At 42.8% G+C, this 21,391-nt stretch overlaps 1 protein-coding gene across 3 annotated transcripts in view; it reads right to left on the bottom strand.

Moving 5' to 3' along the window:
- ABCC3 (ATP binding cassette subfamily C member 3) overlaps window positions 1-21,391 on the bottom strand; it is a 74,200-nt gene that overhangs the window by 1,233 nt on the left and 51,576 nt on the right. For all 3 annotated transcript variants that reach the window (XM_081184522.1, XM_081184523.1, XM_081184521.1), the window contains 18 exons: window positions 21,190-21,336; window positions 20,768-20,855; window positions 19,848-19,914; window positions 18,089-18,215; window positions 17,810-17,986; window positions 16,186-16,353; window positions 15,515-15,698; window positions 14,643-14,745; window positions 14,360-14,507; window positions 13,215-13,422; window positions 12,299-12,609; window positions 9,263-9,462; window positions 9,026-9,152; window positions 6,798-6,899; window positions 6,550-6,696; window positions 3,862-4,020; window positions 1,486-1,652; window positions 679-873 (listed from right to left, as the gene is read on the bottom strand). In XM_081184522.1, coding sequence (XP_081040648.1) covers window positions 679-873; window positions 1,486-1,652; window positions 3,862-4,020; window positions 6,550-6,696; window positions 6,798-6,899; window positions 9,026-9,152; window positions 9,263-9,462; window positions 12,299-12,609; window positions 13,215-13,422; window positions 14,360-14,507; window positions 14,643-14,745; window positions 15,515-15,698; window positions 16,186-16,353; window positions 17,810-17,986; window positions 18,089-18,215; window positions 19,848-19,914; window positions 20,768-20,855; window positions 21,190-21,336 — 2,825 coding nt within the window. The remainder of the gene's footprint in view (window positions 1-678; window positions 874-1,485; window positions 1,653-3,861; window positions 4,021-6,549; window positions 6,697-6,797; window positions 6,900-9,025; window positions 9,153-9,262; window positions 9,463-12,298; window positions 12,610-13,214; window positions 13,423-14,359; window positions 14,508-14,642; window positions 14,746-15,514; window positions 15,699-16,185; window positions 16,354-17,809; window positions 17,987-18,088; window positions 18,216-19,847; window positions 19,915-20,767; window positions 20,856-21,189; window positions 21,337-21,391) is intronic.

Here is a 21,391-nt window from a genome sequence, read left to right as displayed (position 1 = left end):
AGCGCAGTAGCAACATTACTGATGAGTAAGCACTCCAGCCTGCCATGTGAAACTGTGGTAGAACTCTTTCCAACCACCAGAGCTATTCTAAGGATGTGAACAGAGTTCCTCATGACATTTCTATGGACATTGCCTGGAGCATCACAAGAAACCAAGTCCCTCCTTAGGGAGGGTCTCGGAATAGACCAGGAAGTGAAGCACTAGCCAGTGACTACCTGGCAGGGCAGGGAACCTGTGGCCCCCCAGATGCTGTTGGACTCCCAATTGCCAGTGCCAGGTAGCATGACCAATGTCTAACAACAGCAGGCTACATCAATGACCTAGGGCTTGGGACAACCATATCATATCTGCCCTAGGAAAAGAAGTGGGTACCAATACATCCTGGGTTTCATGTTCCTACTGGATGCCACAAATTAATCTGTAAGGCTGGCAGTGGATATGAATTAATTGATCCTGTATAAAAGAGCCAATTGGTCTTTAAAGATATGTTCCCAAAAAAGGCTGAAAGGCTTTTAAGCCTTTTTTTATTGATCTGATAGTGGGATTAATTGCAGGCTCTATATTAGGTTCACCTGTTTCCTTGGTTTAAGATGGGCAAATGCAAGTCAGGAATAGTCATACAGATTATTTTTAGGGTGCCATAAAGATCATAGCTATGCTCTTGTCCTTCATAGTTACCTGGTGTAATCCATAATTGTATTCAGCCTATGTGCTATTGTCAGCACTGTACAGTCTTCAAACTGTGTTCTTATTGTCATCTGAATGAGATCATCCGTCTCAAGGTCGATTGCTGCGGTAGCTTCATCCAGAACCAGGATTTTGGTTTTGCGGAGAAGAGCTCTTGCTAAGCAAACAAGCTGCCTTTGGCCAACACTGGAAAAAGAAGATTCAACTTTTTTTTAATTTCTTTATTCCGCCTTTCCTCAAAGAGGTTAGCAACAATAAATTAAAACCATCAAATACTAACAAAAACTGCAAAAGCCTAAAAGCAGCAGAGATTAAAAAACATAAAGAAAGAGCAACCAGCCAAACACTTAAAACAATTTCTAACAAGCTTTAAAGATTTAACAAAAAAACCTTCCTAAAGGAAGTAGATAGGTAGCCGTGTTGGTCTGCCATAGTCAAAATAAAAAAATTCCTTCCAGTAGCACCTTAAAGACCAACTAAGTTAGTTCTTGGTATGAGCTTTCGTGTGCATGCACACTTCTTCAGATACACATTTTGTGTATCTGAAGAAGTGTGCATGCACACGAAAGCTCATACCAAGAACTAACTTAGTTGGTCTTTAAGGTGCTACTGGAAGGAATTTTTTTATTCTTCCTAAAGGAAGGTCTTCATAATGAAAATTATCTTCCTAAAGGAAGGTCTTCATAATGAAAAGGTCTTCATAATGAAATGAAAGGCCACTAGAAAGAGGTAGAAAGGTAGCAAGCCATTTTGCTGTAGGTTTCTAGTGTATCCATTTATTGAACTGATTTCAGTTACCTAAGGTTTTCTCCTCCTTCTGAGCATTCGTAATCCAGCATAGCTGGCTGGCTGCTGACAAACCTCTTCAAATTGGACAGTTCAAGAGCTTTCCATATTTCCTCCTCGGAATATCTATCAAATGGATCTAAATTCAGTCGGAGTGTTCCAGAAAAGAGAACAGGGTCCTTAACAAAATTAATACAATTCCATCAGCATACAGATAAAAACAACAACCTTGAGCTATTGAGGAACACAGAAATAAATGATGAAGTATTGCTTGAATAGATAAAGGTAAAGGTACCCCTGCTCATACGGGCCAGTCTTGACAGACTCTAGGGTTGTGCGCTCATCTCACTCTAGAGGCCGGGAGCCAGCGCTGTCCGCAGACACTTCCGGGTCACGTGGCCAGCGTGACAAAGCTGCTCCGGCGAACCAGCACCAGAGCAGCACACGAAAATGCCGTTTACCTTCCCACTATAAAGCGGTACCTATTTATCTACTTGCACTTAAGTGTGCTTTCGAACTGCTAGGTGGGCAGGAGCTGGGACCGAATGACGGGAGCTCACCCCGCCGCAGGGATTCAAACCGCCGACCATGCGATCGGTAAGTCCTAGGCACTGAGGTTTTACCTACAGCGCCACCTGCCACCCGCTTGAATAGATACTAACTCACTAATGTGGTTAAAACAAGAAATCATTTCTGTGGTTTGAATTACACTAGGAAGTGATGATATACCCAGCACCAGGTTTGACTCCCAGTGAGTGCTTTACAGTTGAATGGACACAAGGTGGTCATATAAGCAAGACTTAAACCCCATGGCCTTCTGGGTTTGTGGCGTTCGGTAGTTTGAGTTGCAAGGCGTTCGAGATCCAAGGTACGACTGTAGTTTGTTTAAAGCATGTCAAATCAATTTAAAAAACAAACAAACCATTGTTAAGGTTAACTGGTTTGTCCATTTGGACAAAACAATAAACCAGAGTTAAGCAGAAGTGGAAGCTTCCAGACTCCTCTTCCCAGTTGCACAGTGGGCAGAGAGAAGTGTGAAAGCCAGGGGCTCACTGCAGCACATTTGGCTCTTTCATTGTAAACCATGGTTTAGCATGATGTGCAAATGTGGCCATAGTAAAATGACACCAGGACACAAAATAAGTTGTATTACATATTAAGAAGGGGAGGATGGAATTCAGCATGAAGCTACAATTTTCAGTGACAGTCATGCTCCTTATAACATATGCTTCCATCTTAAGAAGTGAATTACTTGTGGTCGCTTGCACTAGGTGCAGTGGTTGGAAGCCTCTGGCTCATGGGCCTAATTAGGCCTGCAAGACCTCCCCTACAAGGCTATTTCAGCCAAGCCATGCCCCTGCTCTACACCTGATGCCATATATGATGTTGGGTGTGGGGCAGGTAAAGACTTGCTTCCTGCCCAAAAGTGGCTTGCAGGCACTGCTGATTAACTGATTGACCATGTTTACCAAGGCACGTGCCTTTGCAAGCAGTGACCAACAGCTGAAGTCAGTGCTTGCATGGCACTGTGTCTTTGCCTCCTTAGTTTGAAATCGAAGTGCATGTGCAAAGGACAAATGGGTCCCCTGATATCACTGTCACATCAGGTGATTGATGGCCCACGGGATGGGTGGGGATCCAATCTCCCACCCCTACACTAGTGTGCCATAAGAAGCTGCTTTATGGCCTCCATGATGTTATTCTGATGAGTGTCATGACCAGCGCCATTGTGATGGGATAAAATTCTGTCACGGAGTTACAACTTTCTTTTAAGTTCTCCCCAACCATTTAAAGGAGTGTGGGGAAAAGACAAAAACAAATAAAGAATGAACGTCTATTTTCCAGAAGCAAGGATACACCCAATCCCTCACAATACATGAAGATGAGAATATAGCACCACTGGTGCTAAGCCTGGGCCAGTGATACAAAAAAACCACCTGCTTACCAGGGATGGAGTAAACAGAAAGATATAGCTGTGCTGCCCACCATAAACTTTCAGAACATGAAATATCAGACTAAGAAAATAAAACTAAAAGTACTAGGCTACAGCTGTGAAAATATGAAATCTCTTCATTTTCTGAGGGATGTGTATGCCTATGAAACTTAGAGAGCAAGAGAAAGCTTGCTTGAGTTGAAAATAGACCTTAGCAGGAATTGCTATAATGTTCCATTTTTACAGCTCATTCAAATCCTTCCTCTTGGGTTCCCTGTTTATTCCTGTCCCAGGGCACAAAAGCAACTTATAAAGCAAATCGTGTAACTGCTAGCCCTAGATACACAGCCTGACCTACCTTGCAACCATCTCACTTTACAAAAACATAACAAGCCCAGCTTGTTTGCCATATTAAGTGATATTTAGTGTATCACTCAGGGCATAGGTCAGCTTACCTGAGGAATTATAGTCAGCTTGGATCGTAAGTCATGAAGGCCAAGCTCTGAGATTCTTAACCCATCGATTTTGATTTCCCCCTCCACAGCTTCTAGGATCCTGAAGAGGCAGAGGGTCATAGACGATTTGCCAGCCCCAGTTCTTCCAACAATCCCAACCTAATTCACGTGTTTGAAAAATTAGTTTCAGTTAAATACCAGAACGTGTTTAGTTATCTTATGATACACCGTTTCACTTAAAAAACAAAACAAAAATTACCACTATCCTGATCTTTTTTAAATTGAATTTTAAAAAAAAATTTTAATTGAATTGAAGAGAATCAAAAGAAAATGCACTGTTATACAACTGAATCTGTTCTAGGGATTTCTGTGAAGAAGTATGCTTATCAGTCAAGAGGATAGTTAGGCCTCTGCCTATTAAAGGACTCTGCAGGGCTCTCTTCCTGCTCCCTGAGAAAGAGCCTTTTCTTAAGAGTGAAACACTCTGGGCAAGGTAGCCAGAATAGTGCATATGCCACAAAAGGGAAAAGGGTCCCCCTCTACTCACAGCTCTTTCTTCACTCTCTGTCCTCTAGCCGCACACTTTCTTGTTTCTCTTTACTGCACTGTGCAAACCTTCTTCAGTTATAGGCATTTTTTGTTTGGCAATATATTTTCAAATAAGCTAATTTTGTATTGGCCTAGTATCAGTGCCTGAATTCCCACTTCCCGCTGCTTTTGGTCACCACCTTTTTTGGGAGGTAGGATACATTAATATTCTTTTTGTAGGATAATCAGCTTCATTTAACCAACATGCTTAAGCCCAAATAATGCTGGAAGGGGTTTAGACCTGTCCTGCCACCTTGGGAGGCCCTAGGTAATCAAGATTTCCCCTCCTTTAGTCTACCTGAGAAGCTCAATGTGCAGCAACCAGCTCAGACCTCATGGCTCTTACAAGACACACTTGAGTTCCCATACCAATAACTTAGGAACTTTGACAACTTTTACTGCCTGTGCAACTTTTTCTGAATGCTGTATGGGAATGCTCATGAATCTGACATTTGGAGCTTTTGTAAGTAAACCATTCTTAACTTACCAAATGTAAGTCTTTTTCTATGCTATGGGAACAGGTTTGGAAGTTTTAGAACTCACAAGGTCTAACACTCTATATTCCATGCTTTACTTTGCTGCATATTTCTGCTGGGGTTCTCTCACCAAAAAGCACTTGCCCCAAACCTGGATCTTGGCATCCAGGAAATTCTCCTTTCTATACCTATAGTTTCCCTTGCAACCAATACTTTTAAAGTTTTGATGTTCTTCTTTCTTTCTGTTACTGACCTAGCCGGTCTTTTTCTTTAATGTAGCCTTATACATTTTCTATTTCTGCACACACATTTTTCATTGCTTAAGCTTCTACCATTTCTTTTCTATTTCAAACAATTACTGTTTGCTGAATGTGAAAACAATAGTCTTTTGTCCCCTTAAAGACCAATGCATTTATTTTGGCATAAGCTTCCATGCACTAGAGTTCACCTTATCTATGGTTTCTAATTTAAAGTGCCACATTTTCTGTTCCTATAGGAGGGGCTTTGTTCATTTGCAATCTTTGTTTTTCTTTCTTTCTTGCAAAGTGATGTTCTTCTGCATACCTAGGGAACCCTGAAAGTATACTGAGGCTCCACCTTGTATCTAGGTGGCTCTGTTTCATTTCCCCACTGGTTGGCGTAGGGCCAGTTAATTTGTTATAGATGAAAGGATGCTGGTGGCATGTGTGAACATTGACAATGAAAGTTGTTGCTGGAGGTGGAAACAGAAGCGGAAATCACAGAGCAGATGGGATTCTGGGGACAGGAATGTCATATAGAGGAGGGAGAAAGGTTGTTTTCTGCTGCTCCAGAGAAGCGGACACGGAGCAATGGATCCAAACTACAAGAAAGAAGATTCCACCTAAACATTAGGAAGAACTTCCTGACAGTAAGAGCTGTTCGACAGTGGAATTTGCTGCCAAGGAGTGTGGTGGAGTCTCCTTCTTTGGAGGTCTTTAAGCAGAGGCTTGACAACCATATGTCAGGAGTGCTCTGATGGTGTTTCCTGCTTGGCAGGGGGTTGGACTCGATGGCCCTTGTGGTCTATTCCAACTCTATGATTCTATGATTCTAGGAAGCTGTCAGTTGAGGAAGATGCAATTCAGAAGTTGCTGCTTCTCCAAGCAACACTCAGTGCCTTCTTACAGTGGAGATGGGGTGAAAGCTAAATGGCAGAACACACACTGCTTTGCATGCAGAAGGTCCCAAATTCAGTCTCTGGCATTTCTGGGTAAGGCTGGGAAAGGCTCCTGACCAAAATGCTAGAGCCCCCCTACCAATCTGTATTAGCAATACAGTGGTACCTCGGGTTAAGTACTTAATTCATTGTGGAGGTCTGTTCTTAACCTGAAGTTGTTCTTAACTGTTCTTAACCTGAAGATGTTCTTAAAGCACCACTTTAGCACTATTTCTGGGTTAGCGGAGTCTGTAACCTGAAGCATATGTAACCTGAAGCGTATGCAACCCAAGGTACCACTGTATTGGGCTTGATGAACTGACCTGGTACCAGGCAGTTTGCTACAGTATGTTCCAATAGATGCACCGAATGAACTGAAAACAAAGTCTGCAAATTCAGGTTACTGCACATATAATTTGATTCTACCCATAGCAACTGTGATTGTACCTTTTCTCCACCTTTCACATTGAGGCTGAGGTCTTTCAGCACCAAGTCCAAGCCTTTCCTGTACCTTACAGAATAGTTTGCAAACTCCACTTCGCCCCGAGTGGGCCAGTCTTCTGGTGGTCTTTTGTCTTCGATTATCCAGGGAGCCTAGAGGAGAGAAAGAATTACAGCACGCAGTAGAGAAAGAATTACAGCACACACACTGTTTCCAGAAGGAACACTTCTCATTCAGACTATTAGGAACTGACCTCAGTTTCAGTTTCAGAATATTCCTTAACTCTTTCTACGGCCACAATGTTGCTTTCTAAGTCTGATGTCATCCTTACCATCCAGTTCAGAGACATTGTCACCTAAGAAACAACAACATGTTACCTGTTTGAGAAAAGTACTGTGACAAATAAATATATTACCCATCATATAGTGTGTGTGTGTGTGTGTGTGTGTGTGTGTGTGTGTGTATGTGTTTACCCACAGAGCAAAGGTGGTGCCCATTGGTGTTCAACTGGACTCCCTCTCAGCCCCAGCCGGTGTGGCCAAGAGTCAGGGATGATGGGAGTTGCAGTCCAACAGCAACTGGAAGGTACCAGACTGGCCTCTCCTGCTACAGACCATCCCTGAAATGCAGGGTTGAAATTCAGCTGATATTACGCTGAGTTGAACACAAATCATAACAGGTGAAGTTTTGATAAATTAGGAAGTTCTGATATCATCCCCATTTGTATTGCTCCCCTTTTGGACCTGGAAGAAGGCAGAACCGGGGCATAATGGGGGGGGGAGGAACGGGGCAGGGTGCGCTTATGTGCGCTCAGATGATACGCATGGGGGCTGGGAATGAAACCCCCACCCCACCCACCCCCCACGCAAAATGGCCCATCGCCTGTATTGCTCTCTTTAATGTCTCAGAAGACACCACCTTTCTTCAGCTGCTTCCCCACCAATAAGAAAAAGGAAATACTGTAGCTTCCCATTCTTACAACATCACCATTTGGGTAAGCCTAATATTCCAGCATCTAATTTTATTGCAAATCCCTACAAGGAAATGAGTGTGCACACAGTACCTTCAATTTCCCTGAAACCTTTGAGGGCTTATTATAAACTATCAAAGGTATCGCTATTTCTTCTATTCCACTGAATATAAATGCACCGTGGTAGAATTCATTGCTTTGCCAATTTTAATGTGTGATCCCACTGTTACTTGGGATAGAGATTCAATCAATATGCCTCTCCTTTCTACAAAATCAGCATTCATAGCTTTTAAAGCTGAGAGGCAAAGCTCAAATCTTCTGATCTGACCAGATGTAATAGTATAGGACCAAGAATTTCACAAAGCAATTTCTCCATCAAAGATTGTTACTTCTGATTGAGGTACGGCAGTGCACTTTTTAAAGTGAAGCCCACTGTTTTGCTTCAGGATTTCATAGCCATATCGAATCTAACCCACCCTTAGTAAAGCTGATGACCCCACACCTTATTGAAAGGGTGCTTAAATCCCTTGTAGATTGCCTAAACTGATGGCTACCATAATATGCTATCCTTAACTAAATGCCCTGCTGTGGGAAATTTAGCAGAATATAGTGTTAAAACCTTGGTGTAGTTTCTCCTCAGTTACGAAGAACAAGAAGCACAACACTGCCATCGTAAGCTTCCTGAAGGCTCCCTTCATGCTGCGAGAGCAGCAATTTCATCCGGCCCCCTCCTCTCTGGAGCTACATGGGGCAGGACCTTTTTCGCTGTGGCACCTTGTTTGTGGAGCTCTCCCCACCCTCCCCAGAGGCTCACCCAATGGTACCTGTGCCACTATCTTTTAAGCACCAGGCAAAAACTTCTAGTTTTCCTAACCTCTGAAGATATTTTGATTGCCCTGCTGCGAATGGTGTGTGGTTGTTTTTTTAGCAATCTGTAGTTTACTGTAGTTTTATTGTGTTTTTATTAGTTATTATAAACAGCCCTTGACATTTTGCGTTGGCAGGCAACGTAGAAACTGCTAAAATAAATATAGGGGCATATATGTGCACATGAGCAGAACCAACTTTGGGAGCCATTCCCAACCAGCTGGCACCCTGCCAGGAGGGAGAGTGATATTCTTTTCCTCAACCAGAATAAATACTGCTTGCATTCAAATGCACAGCTAATGCATTGTTTTCACTCTGCACAGAATCTGATTAACTCTGTGATTGGGCTTTTTAATATGGAGGGGGAAATCCCCCAGACATGTAAGGTGACAATCTTAGATGCAATCTTCCAAAAGCATTTCCTTTTATTCCTCGGTTTGTTCTTTATATTCTTCCCATTTCTCCCAATGTTCTTTCAATCAGTCTTCCACACACCCACACCCTGAGCCCTTATTAGCCTGAAGGGTAGAAATGCCGCAGAATTGTGCAATTAAAGCCCAAATGCCTAATGAAAAGGTCACACTATAATGATATTTCAGTTCCGCTGTTCAGATGAGCTCTCTCCTGAGACACATTCTACACACCTGCAATGCATAGGACACGGAAAGTCCAACCAGGCCAGGGCTCAGGCTGTTTTTACTTAACACAGCAAAAAGGGCTGCAAAAAATACGACGCAGTTCCCTACAAATTCAACTCTAATTCCCAGCCACCTATTAAACGAGAAAACACAAAGAAGTAAATAGTACAGAACTCAAAATGCAACAGATAAAAACAAGTGGGATTAACTCTTTTTTTTTTAAAATTCAGAGTTTGATTTTACCTGTTGGACACAATTCCAGGATAGTGACTTCTCTGGTTGTCATTCACCTTCATGTCACTGAGGCGAACAAAAGCCTTTCCTCTTCTATAAGCTCGGATGACGCTTGCTCCTGTGACGGTTTCCGAAAAATGAGAATATATGGGAGACCTGCTGACGGATTCCAGCCGCTTCAGTTGGCGAGAGGTAGCTACGTAGAACCGCTGCCGTTGTTCATTTCAAAGGCAGACAGGTAACAAAACAAAAGAAAGAAACGTGAAACCTTTTAGATATTTGACCTGAACTATTAATACACTGTGCCATGTCTGTGTGACATAAGAGTGAGAAACACCCGGGAAGGGGAGGCATTTCCTATTTCCAACTCTAAACCTAGAGACAATTGATCAGACACCAGAATCACATGATAAAGCTTTTCCTAGACTATCTCACTTTAGTACACAAATAATGCTCGCTCCACCACAAAAACTCCCTGCGCTCAGAAAAACACAATGTCAGGGAGGACAGTCCTCTTCTGAGACATGTGGGCATCTTTGTGCACATGGAATTTATTTTATGGAGAAGCATTGAAATATGTAGCCCCCACACTTGCAGCCTGAAGAAGGAAAAGAAGAAGAGAAGAAGAGTTTGGATTTGATATCCCACTTTATCACTACCCGAAGGAGTCTCAAAGCGGCTAACAATCTCCTTTCCCTTCCTCCCCCACAACAAACACTCTGTGAGGTGAGTGGGGCTGAGAGACTTCAGAGAAGTGTGACTAGCCCAAGGTCACCCAGCAGCTGCATGTGGAGGAGCGGAGACGCGAACCCAGTTCCCCAGATTACGAGACTACCGCTCTTAACCACTACACCACACTGGCTCCTGAAGTGAAACAGTCTGAAGAAAAGCACTATCCCTCAATGACTGCATAAGCAGGCCTCTATGCTGCAACTCTGAGAATGCACCCAATCATCAATTTACTGCCATGTCTACCAGCCAGTCCACTGAGCTGAGTTTTTAACGTTATAATGCAGACGTTTGCCACTGTTACAGGATGACTTAAAGAACTATCCTGCACTGGCAGAAAGGCAAGCTTGCCAACAAAAAGAGCAAAGGGAGGTCCTGCTGTGCAGTTATGATGTTCCTATTGCTGCTTCCTAACGTTTCCTAAGGGCTTGAAAACATTTCTTGATTAACTGGTGCAATTGATCTATTCATTTGGTAAATGCAGATTTTCATCATCGTTATTTTTAATCTGAGCTCCCACACAATGCATTTCTTCATTCGGGTAGTGCTTTTAAAATGGGCTTTAGAGTAGCTGGTCTGTGTAATTTATGCTTAGAGAAACTGTCATTAAAATTTACTCAAAGAGAATGCTCTACCATTTCAATTGTTAAGTGCTCGCTTAAAAGGGAAGCTGTTAATCAAATAGAAATATTCACATTTGACTGACAGCCTCGTGGCCTGTGTGTGTGTCACTTACAGACTCACTGTTAAGACCGTGTTCATGGAAGGCAGTCTTACTTGGCTACAAGTGATCGCCAAAGAAGAAGTAGTGTGTGTTTTGTGTTTGTTCCCAGCAACATGCTATCACAGATTCTGGGGCTTGAATTGGGAACTTCAGAGGCTGAGATTTAAGGCCTGCAGGTACTTTGGCCCAAAGGCTATTGTTAGATACAAAAGGGAATGTGGTATGGTGAGTTCTAGATGGGTTCTTCATGGGTGGGTCTAGCTGGCCAAATCTTCTGCCCAAGGTTAAGGACTTTTCCACAGCTGTAACTCTTTCTAGGGGAAAGTTTCCACATGCTTTGAATTGCTCCTTCAGGGTATGATGGAAGGTGAGGGCACTGCCTCTGGGGTGATTGTTTGTGGATTGACTTGCTCCTAGATGAGAGACTGGAGCTACCCAGGGAAGAGGAGATGTGAACTAAGCTGGCTACTACGTGAGAGGCGGAATGCTGCAGAATCACAGAACTGTAGAGTTGAAAGGGACCCTGAGGATAAACTAGTCCAATTCCCTGCAGTGCAAGAGTATGCAGCTGTCTCATACAGGGACCAAAGCCGCAACCCTGGCATTATCAGCACCATGTTCTAAACAGCTGAGCTTTTTTAAGAGTATGAATTCAATTCATAAATGTATGGTATACCCAGTGTGGTAGGTGGGCACTTGGTTATTTTGCTATTTTATACTGATTTTGATTGGTTGCTTATATTTCTTGTGCTCTTGTTGAATTTTTCTCTTGTAGTAATATTTTGTCCACCACTTTGGAAGCCTCTGAGCTGGAAGGGAGTATGAAGCCTTGGGGTTCGCAGGCCTGGTATCATAAAAGATATATGATTTTCTGCTTGGTCAACAGAGTAACGACCTTGGAGATAACGGGGGGAGGGGGGAGGAGGGAATGTGTGGCCCTCCAGATGTTGCTGGGCTGCAACTCCCATATTGACCACTAGCCATGCTGGCTGGCGCTGATGGATTTTCAAGTCCAACAACATCTAGAGAGAAATAAGTTCTCCACCTATCATAGAGGAAGTCATGGGTTGCCAAAGCAGTGTCCATGGGTGCACCTGCACTGGTTTTATGGGTCAGTGTTTGCTAAACTATGTCTAGTTAAAAGCTGTCTCCAAAAGGAATACCCCTTTGATAGAGGGATGGCTATCTAAAACGGGGGGGGGGGGGAATGCCTCCATCAATTAAGTTAGTATTTTTCACAGAAAGTTTAACTGATTTATGGGTTGTGATTTGTGAGCTTCTATTTCTCAATTAATGAGAAAGCAAACTTCCCTTAGAATATATGTTCTTACTCTGTGGCATTGCAATATTATGCCCTTGCCTGCCTTTTCATTAGTGATTACTTTATAAACAGAACAAAAAAGCAATTAAAAGAGAGAATGCTTTGAAAACATGCAAGAGCTGCTATGAAAGGACCAGAGAGCCACAAGAGTCTTGTCTAAGGCTGCTGGTGAGTTAGCCACCTCTCCTGTTCTATGTCTCCTACTCCCTTCTTGAATAAAGAAATAAAGAAAACAAGCAATGAAGCCAGAAAAGGTACTTATCCCAATTACCTGGGCAAAGAAGTATAGGATTGCCAGAGGTATTATAACCACAGCAAAGAGTGGGGTACTTGCTATGATCACAATCATCGTTGACACAGAAACAAAAAAGGTTCCAAGGAACATCAAGATAGTTGGCGGTATCACTTCATCAATCACGTAGATGTCTTTCGAGAAGCGGTTGATGATTCGGCCAATTGGAGTTGTGTCATAGAAAGACTGTGGGGTGTGGAGTTTGTTCTCCAGCAATCCGGAGTGGAGAGTACGAGCCGCTCTGATGCCACCCATTGCCAGAGTAAAAGAGGAGATCAGCACAAAAACCCCTGTTTGCAAAAGGGAGAAATAAGCAGAAGACTTGAGTGTACCAACTGCATGTGGCCCTGTTCTCATCGTAACTTTGCAACTCCTCTAGCAAGCTATACAAATCGATAGCATCACCTCGTGCATCAAGTGACGGATGGCAGGAGGTTGCATATAGAGAGATTAGACTGTGATTTTTAAATTCTGCAAATATTTTCTGGTTGGTTTGATTGTAATTTTATATGATATGACTTTTGATCAATTTTGTTTAATAAAGGGCAGGATATACATTTTACAACTAAATAAACAAACCAACTTTTATTGTGTAAGGAGCAATGTAGACATCCCTATTTATGATATAGGAATATTTGTTCCTAGGGTAAAATTCGACTTTGTGTTGTTGAAAAAAATTTAAGCTTGCCAGACAGAATGATACAATTAAACTTCTGGCTCTTCACTGTTTTCCTCTGTTCTTTTCAATCCATTTACCTGAGAATGCCATCAGACCTTTGTCCTAGACCACTGTTTAAGAACCACCAGTATATTCCATACCACACACCATTTCCTCTAGCTCCGCTAGCAAGGTGTATTTACATCTATAGGAGCAGTAGCAAATAACACACTTAACCTTGCAAGAGACCCAGGGCAGCATAGACTCCGACTCGCTTGCCCACGTTGCGCTGAGTGCCATTTATTACCGGTTCATTGGTCCAGTCACTGAGCCACACGTTGGCCCCGACTGCAGAAGCATTTTGACAGCAGTACAGGAAACATATAAATAAAGAAACTAGGGGGCCAACAGCCTTCATGTATTGCCAGAAAACAGTCAGTTTGACCTGCAGTTTGAGACAAAATAGAGTTTGTTTAGTTTATAAAAACCAATGCCTTTAATTTCACAGAAAAACTAGCCACTTGCCAGAGTCAGAATTTGTGCACAGAGTGAACTAGGAATCACCAACATGAAATCACATTATGCAGGCATTCCTGAAGGCAGAAAATGTGGCTGCAACAGAAGGATGTCCAGAGTAGAGGTATCATATGGAAAACACAGAACTGTTATAGAAATAGAAACAATATATAGCCAGGGAGGATTCATACTTGATGACTCTAAATAAAGAAGAGTCCCATGTATATATGTGCTTTGTGTCAAAGAGCAATGAGAAAATGTTAAGTGGTGTTTCAATATATTATTGGGAAAGCCCTTTCAGTCAACTGCAGCCAACCTTCAAAGGACCACATCTGACTGATGGGCAAGGCTACCTACCCAGAAGCTCTCCACTGCCACAAATTATGCAGCTGAGTTTCCTGCATTTGTCTGCTCCTATGCTAGGTAAAGGTAAAGGTAAAGGGACCCCTGACCATTAGGTCCAGTCGTGACCCACTCTGGGGTTCCGGCGCTCATCTCGCTTTATTGGCCGAGGGAGCCGGCGTACAGCTTCTGGGTCATGTGGCCAGCATGACTAAGCCGCTTCTGGCGAACCAGAGCAGTGCACGGAAACGCCGTTTACCTTCCTGCTGGAGCGGTACCTATTTATCTACTTGCACTTTGACGTGCTTTCGAACTGCTAGGTTGGCAGGAGCAGGGACCAAGCAACGGGAGCTCACCCCGTTGCGGGGATTTGAACCACTGACCTTCTGATCAGCAAGTCCTAGGCTCTGTGGTTTAACCAACAGCGCCACCCACGTCCCTCCTATGCTAGGTACTTTTTAACAAATTAGGAAACATCTTTGAAGAAGTAAAGTGTCCTTATTGTTTAAGCAAACCTTTCTTACCGTGCCAGTTTCAGCAGTTTCTGCCTCAATGAGTTTGTTAGGACTTTTCTTGGGTCGAGTTGTCTCAGGTGGCTTTTTCTCACACACTCTTCTTTTCATTGACATTTTACCAGGGCATTCCCCATCTGAAGATATTACACTGAGCTCTCTGTGTTTTATGTATTAAAATGGGTGGGGTGGAGGAGAAAAATAAGAATTATGGTAATTATGCAACTGAATGACAGAACAGGCAAGTTCGCTCAATTTCTGTAGTAACGCCTTTAAAGAGAGGTTCAGGGTTTACCTTAGGAATTGCTTACGGACTTCGTTTGTCACTGGTTCATTGTCTGCCAGATCTATGTGGTTGCTGAGTGTGTCTTCAGCAAGCAGGACCTCCTCATCTTCCACTAATGCAATGGGATAGGAAATCTTTAGCTTATTTTGGCTTTTTGCTGAGCCAATCTTTTAGAAAGGTTTTGCTGAGTGTACAGCTTCCCAAGCCACAAAAAAGACTGAAAATCAAGAAGGAAGTTCAACTCTTTAGGGAAATTTAAGAGGGCTTCGGTGTGTTTGGGTTTCTATCTGAATAATCAGGCCTGGGATGCCAGCTTTGACACAAGGAGTGGGGCTAATAGGGTCCCGTGATACAACATTGTGAACCTTGTGAATTATAACAAGTATACATGGAAGCATTTCTGGAAAGAAATAGGATTGACTGATGATTCCATGGCATTATAATTATACAAGTGTAAGGAGGAGGTGGGGGAAGAAGGTAAAGAAAAGCCTCATCTCAAGGAAAAACCAACCTACCAACCTACAGCTAGCTACTTCCAGTCCTAATTCTTAATCACAGCCTTTCCCCCTAGTAGTAAACAGAGTGATGGCACTGACTAGACCAGGCTGAAAGGATCTCCTGGTCCACTCAGTTTCAATTCTCTACAAAAATGGGGGGGACCCCAATGTTCTTGAATAGTAGGCATCTTTGTCATCGTACCCCCAAGTTTTTTTAAGGGCTACATTTATACATATATGGGAAAGTGCTCATCACTTTGTATGCTTTTTATTTAAAAAAAGATTTAAACACAGTTCCAAACTGCTCCTAGCATTTCAATCTAGCATGATGTAACTACTAACAGTCTGAGGATAAATTTGCGGCAGGGAGGTGGGAATCCTTACTTGTAGGCTCATCTTCTTCTATGTCTTCATCAGGTGCAAAATTGCGGAGGAACTCTGCAAAAGCCTGGTTTTGTTGCAAAAGCTCTTGGTAGGACCCCATTTCAGAGACTTTGCCATCTATAAGTACAACAATGTGGTCCACCTGTGGCAAAAAATTGATGCTGTGGGTCACCAGAATTCGAGTCTGAAAAGGGAAACAAGACAATGGTCAGGCGATACTCATCCTGCTTTTGTTTTAGCAAGGTAAGAATTAAAACAGGCAGTTTGTCAAGAAGCTGCAATTTGCGATTACAGCAAACAGTCGTGTAAGAATGAAACCAGTTAGAAGCCATCTAAGCCTGAACAAAATAGGATTGCTTTTCTAGCTGCACGTTAGTGCAAAGCTGCTGCTATAAAGCAACATATGACTGAGAATGGGGAAGTGGGCTTTTTGGGTGGCAAAGGAGGCCAACTTCCACACTAAACATGTTCTGAGATCATGGCTTACATAGTTTCAATCATTTCTACTTTAAATAACTTTAGGGGGGCTAGAAACTCTCTCTGTCTCTTCCCTTCCCTTACCCAAAGAAAAGCAAAGTTTCACACAATTCTACATGTGCCACCATGTTCTTGTACAATACTATGCTGAAATGACTGCAGACATGGAGAATTTTAGATGTTTGTTAGCTCACTTTTCCTTTAAGCATTCCTTCTGGTCCAATAACTTTGTCAAATATGTGTTTGGCCACATGGGAATCCACAGCTGAAAGGGGGTCGTCTAGCAAATAAACATCAGCCTCGCTGAAAACAGCACGGGCAAGGCTCACTCGTTGCCGCTGGCCACCTGAGAGATTGATGCCCTGTGTGATGGGGAAAAGAGAAAAAGCACACCATAGCTTTTAAATTCAACACTGCTATCAGCTTCAGCAGGAGCAGGGTGAAAAAAAACAACTACAATATCTGTATGGTCAATAGCTCAAACATTCTATTAAAATGTCCATGGGCTGTTTGTTATAAATCAATGGATGTTGACCTAAAGTAAAAAATATTAGAGACAGTCCCTGTGAAGAAACGGTGGAGAAATTTAAATGTAAAAATGTTGCTTGTGACAGTTTTCTTGCAGTTAACTGAAGGGGGGTGGTACTCCTAGCCACTGTGCAAGAGATGCATTGTATTGGGGTTCAAGTGGCAATGACAGTGTTCCTGCAGATGGTTAACACATCTGATGATGGTTATCTTGGGAGATTTCAGCTATATCAAGTTGTTTACAGAACACTGCTTTTATATGATTCAGTGGAAATCAAAAAGGTCAGAATATGAGAGGTCCTTTTGTGGACATTCCATTCAGATCCACAGTATTGGCCCGAATATAAGCCGCACCCACTAATAAGCCACACCTTTAAAATTCAAGGGGAAAAGAGAAAAAAAGACAATACCCGGAAAGTTACAATAGCTAAAATAGCAAATCGCTATTCAATTGCTCCAATAATAATAATTTATTATTTATACCTTGCCCATCTGGCTGGGTTTCCGCAGCCACTCTGGGCGGCTTCCAACAGAATATTAAAATACAATAGTCCATCAAACATTCAAAGCTTCCCTAAATAGGGCTGCCTTCAGATGTCTTCTAAAAGTCTGGTAGTCTTTGACATCTGGTGGGAGGGCATTCCACAGGTCGGGTGCCACTACCGAGAAGGCCCTCTGCCTGGTTCCCTGTAACTTGGTTTCTTGCAGTGAGGGAACCGCCAGAAGGCCCTCGGCGCTGGACCTCAGTGTCCGGGCACAACGATGGGGGTGGAGACGCTCCTTCAGGTATACTGGACCGAGGCCGTATAGGGCTTTAATGCTCAGCACCAACACTTTGAAATGTGCTCGGAAATGTACAGTTTTGCAGGCACTCACACCCCTTAATAGCAAATGTAGAAGAAAATCCTGCTGGTACTAGAGAGGACCCACAAGTGGGTTAAACAGTCTCAAGCTTGCAAATCGGCAAGAAAACATTTTTTGTTCTGTTTTACCATATGTCTGTTTCAGCAGCGATATCGTAAAAGCCAATTTTTGTAAGGTCGCGGCTAATATTCAGGCCAATATGGTATTAGTCCATAATTATAGGCCAATGGTGTTCTGAAACTCCAGTGAACCTGGTGATTCGTTGCAGGGCTCTGGCTGGAGAGGGCAGGCTTAGCACTGAGGTCAGTCAAGCCAGTCAGCTTGACCGCATCTGGAAGGTTGTGAAGACACTTAGTGAGGAATGACTTGTGTCCTTTACCACCTTGGGCAACCATCACCACCTACATTTGCTGTAAAAGACCTCACCTTCTCGCCTATCTCAGTCTGATCTCCCCCTGGAAGCATATCGAGATCTTGCTTCAAGGCACATGCCTCTAAGACAGTTTGGTACTTCTTCTCATTAAGAAGATGGCCAAACAAGATGTTATCTTTCAAGGTGGCATTCTGGATCCAGGCTAGCTGGGGAACGTAAGCGACTGAACCCTAAAAGGAGGTATCAAAAACATACATAAAGCAGATCAGTTTGCAAGCCACAAATATTTTCCAAATGCACAAAATTGATACAATGCTGTACTGTGAACCAACCTTCACGGCCACGTTCCCATGGAGCTTCTCCATGTCTCCAAGAAGAGCAGACACCAAGGATGACTTCCCACAGCCAACATGTCCAACAACAGCCACCAAAGAACCACTAGGGACCAACCAATTGATGCTGTAGGGAGTAAAAGAAGGTAAAACTGAGGGTGGACTGATTTGCTGACCAAAAAATAAATAAATATGGAACTAGTTAATGTAAAGATAATAAAGCCAAGCAGAATCCTGTGGCATCTTAAAAATATTGTGACATAAGCTTTTGTAGGTCATAACTGATGTTATCAGATCTTTTGAGCTGTTTTTATTGCACCAGACTTAAGATAGTTGCTCTCTGGAATTTCCATCATAAAGTAAAAAACATGTCTGTTTAAGCACAAGGTATGTAGTCTTCTTGGCAGGAATTCAACACAGCATTCCACCAGAGATTCTGTTTAATCAGCTTTCCCCAGATTTGGTCATGTGGTCAGGGAAAGAATGACTGGAGAGTTAATACCTTCAGAAGAGGGAAGCCTGAAAGATGTCATGACAACACATAGGAGTCTCATAGCCAACTTTAAAAAATAAAGAGACACAATCAGATTCAATTTGTAGTGAGTTGCAAAGAGCTCCCTACCATTTCCCAGCTGACCTTTTTCAACTTTGGGTCATATGTCCCTTTTTGTATGTGTTCAGCTGAATGAGATTTTACTTTTGCAGTGGTGCACTAAAACAGAGCCATGATTTATTTACTTACTTACACATGTTCCTGTTGCAAGTCACCACATTTCATACGTTTTCTGTGCGCGCACTAGATTTGATGAGTCATGACTTGGACAAATACCAAAGCTTTTCACAAGACAATTTCAAGGCACTAAGAAGTGCTGAAAAAGTCTACTCATGCTGACTTGGCATGTGAAAGGCAGTCATGTGTCCCTCCTCCACCCGTAGGTTCCCAGATGCCTTAAGCATATAGGCTGCCTGTAATTTGTGCCTAGATGAAGATAGTAACTGTCTTGGCAGCTGCATGTAATGCTGGCAGAGATACTGCCAGATACATTTGGCAGAGAATTTTTTTAATGCAGCAGGTTGCTTCACAAGTAACCCGAGTAACTCTATATCTTCAGTGCTTTCCCCATGTTTAGGGTTGCCACACATCCGGATTTTCCCAGACAATACCAGGATTTCAGTGACGTCCGGGGGAATTTCTGAAAAGTGGCGATTTGTCCTGGATCTTCGGCAACACAACCGAAAAATCTCTCTTTTTTGCTCAACAATTTGCTTGTGTTCTAATTTTCGCTTCTTGAACTATGGCAACCCTACCAAGTTTGTTTTTTCTTTGCCAGGTCTGCATATATTCTGCACATTAGTGTTATTAGTGTTATTACTGGACAGGAGCAAGGAATATGGGGCAACCATATTTACATTTTGAAAATGCAAAATTTCAGTGTATAAAGCAAACAAAAAGCAAAAAGTAGAAACAAGCATGGACACAATCCAGTCAAAGCTGCACACTTATATGTCCCGTTAATTCTAGGTGACCATGTGTTTAATTATACCCTTGAATACTGAATACTGATGTCTGCTCTTGCTCCATATTTGGCAAATTTATGGAACTGTTTAAAAAAAGGTAAAGGACCCCTGACAGTTAAGTCCAGTTGCAGACGACTCTGGGGTTGCGGTGCTCATCTTGCTTTACAGGCCGAGGGAGCTGGCTTCAAGGTATAAGCAGTAAGGAAATTCCAATATGTACAAGTGAGTAAAGCTTGCTTACTCTTTCAGAGCTGGCTCAAGATCCTTTGCCCAGCTGAATGTTCCATCTCTTACAGTAACAGCATACCCTGTATTTAAGAAAAGAAGACATAATCTAATGCTGCAGTCCTATACCTAATTAAATTCAGTGGGACTTCTGAGCACGCGCATCGGATTTCACAGTAGCTAGGGGGAGTGGGCAGCAGAAATCTCAAACTGGGCCTCTTTAATGAGAAGGAAGTGGTGGGGTAAAGGACTGATGAGATGCATTTGTTGATGAGCTATGGGGAACACAAAAGTTTTCTTCTTTTTTGTTGCTCAAGCAGCACTCTGTCACATGCTCGACCACAAGTCATGCGGTTGAGGTCAGTGCCGGATCAACATTTCAAACTTCTTTTTTTAAAAAAACCACCACCACCACTTTGGAGAGCTGGTAGATGTGGAACGCTACGGACTGATGGGACTCTGCAGTAACATCCATAATCCTCTATGCAGCTGTTGTGTTTATGGAATAAGAGGGGAAACTTTTAAAATAAGAGACATCCAGCAACCACAGCTTAAATATTTATCCAGTAGCAATTACTGAAATGCACACTTGTTTATCTCCCCTAGCCAGGCCTGGCCGTTCTCTGGAGATTATACCCAAGTGCTTTGTGCAGTCTAATTCTTAGCAGCTCAAGGACGGCTCAACACTTCCTTCCCCTCTTTTCCTGCAAATGGAGAGGCTTTCTCAAATGGGGAGGCCAACAGAGGGCCACCTGGGAGGGTGCTTCACAGGAGGAGGCATAAGTCCGAGAAGCTCCGACTTGCTGCCTTGATGTTAGAGACACACACAGGCTTCAGTTGTGGGTCTGCATTAACCAAATACGAGACTCCTACCATTTCTTCCTCCTCCACTATCCAGCTCCACCATACAAATGAAATGACTCAGTGTATTATTACCTGGAGTAATTAACTTGGTTTCAACACAGCCTGGATCAAGTTCATCATTTGACAAGAAGTGCTGAATCCTCTTCAGTGAAACGCTCGTCTAGCAGAACAAACAAACGAAAAGCAAAAAAAGAGAAATGAATTTTTGTTATTGCGGTCCTAAGGGAAGAACTGTGCATTAATTCAGGAGGTTATTTATCTGCCGCTCAAATTGTTTTGCTGGTGCAAATGGTACACATGGGCAGTTAATCTGCATCAGCCCTATGTACAGTGTGCTACTATAGTCTGGTTTGGAGGTGGCCCCTACATGACTGGGGTGGGGCACTGGATTTAAACCAACAGGTTGGTCATGATCACGTCTGGCTTGGTTCAGATACCCACTCCTTAAGTTATGTTTGGTTTTTGTTTAAATAAAGGACTGGCAGCATTCTTACCTGTGCGATGTTGCTAATGACCTGGGGGAGCATATTGAGTGGGAACCTGAGGAGATTAAAGAGGGAGAGAGACACAAAGGCTTTTTCTGCATCAAGGATGTTGTTTTCATTTACGGTGACATAAACGGCAAAGGTGGTCAAGGCAACCTGGAAGCCAGAAAAATAAATTGAATAAACAACACCTGTCGGCTTGATTTTTTTT

Source organism: Podarcis bocagei, assembly GCF_964188305.1.
Source record: "Podarcis bocagei genome assembly, chromosome: 2".
NCBI classification, from domain to species: Eukaryota; Metazoa; Chordata; class Lepidosauria; order Squamata; family Lacertidae; genus Podarcis; species Podarcis bocagei.
This window is presented reverse-complemented; position numbering and strand designations above follow the sequence as displayed.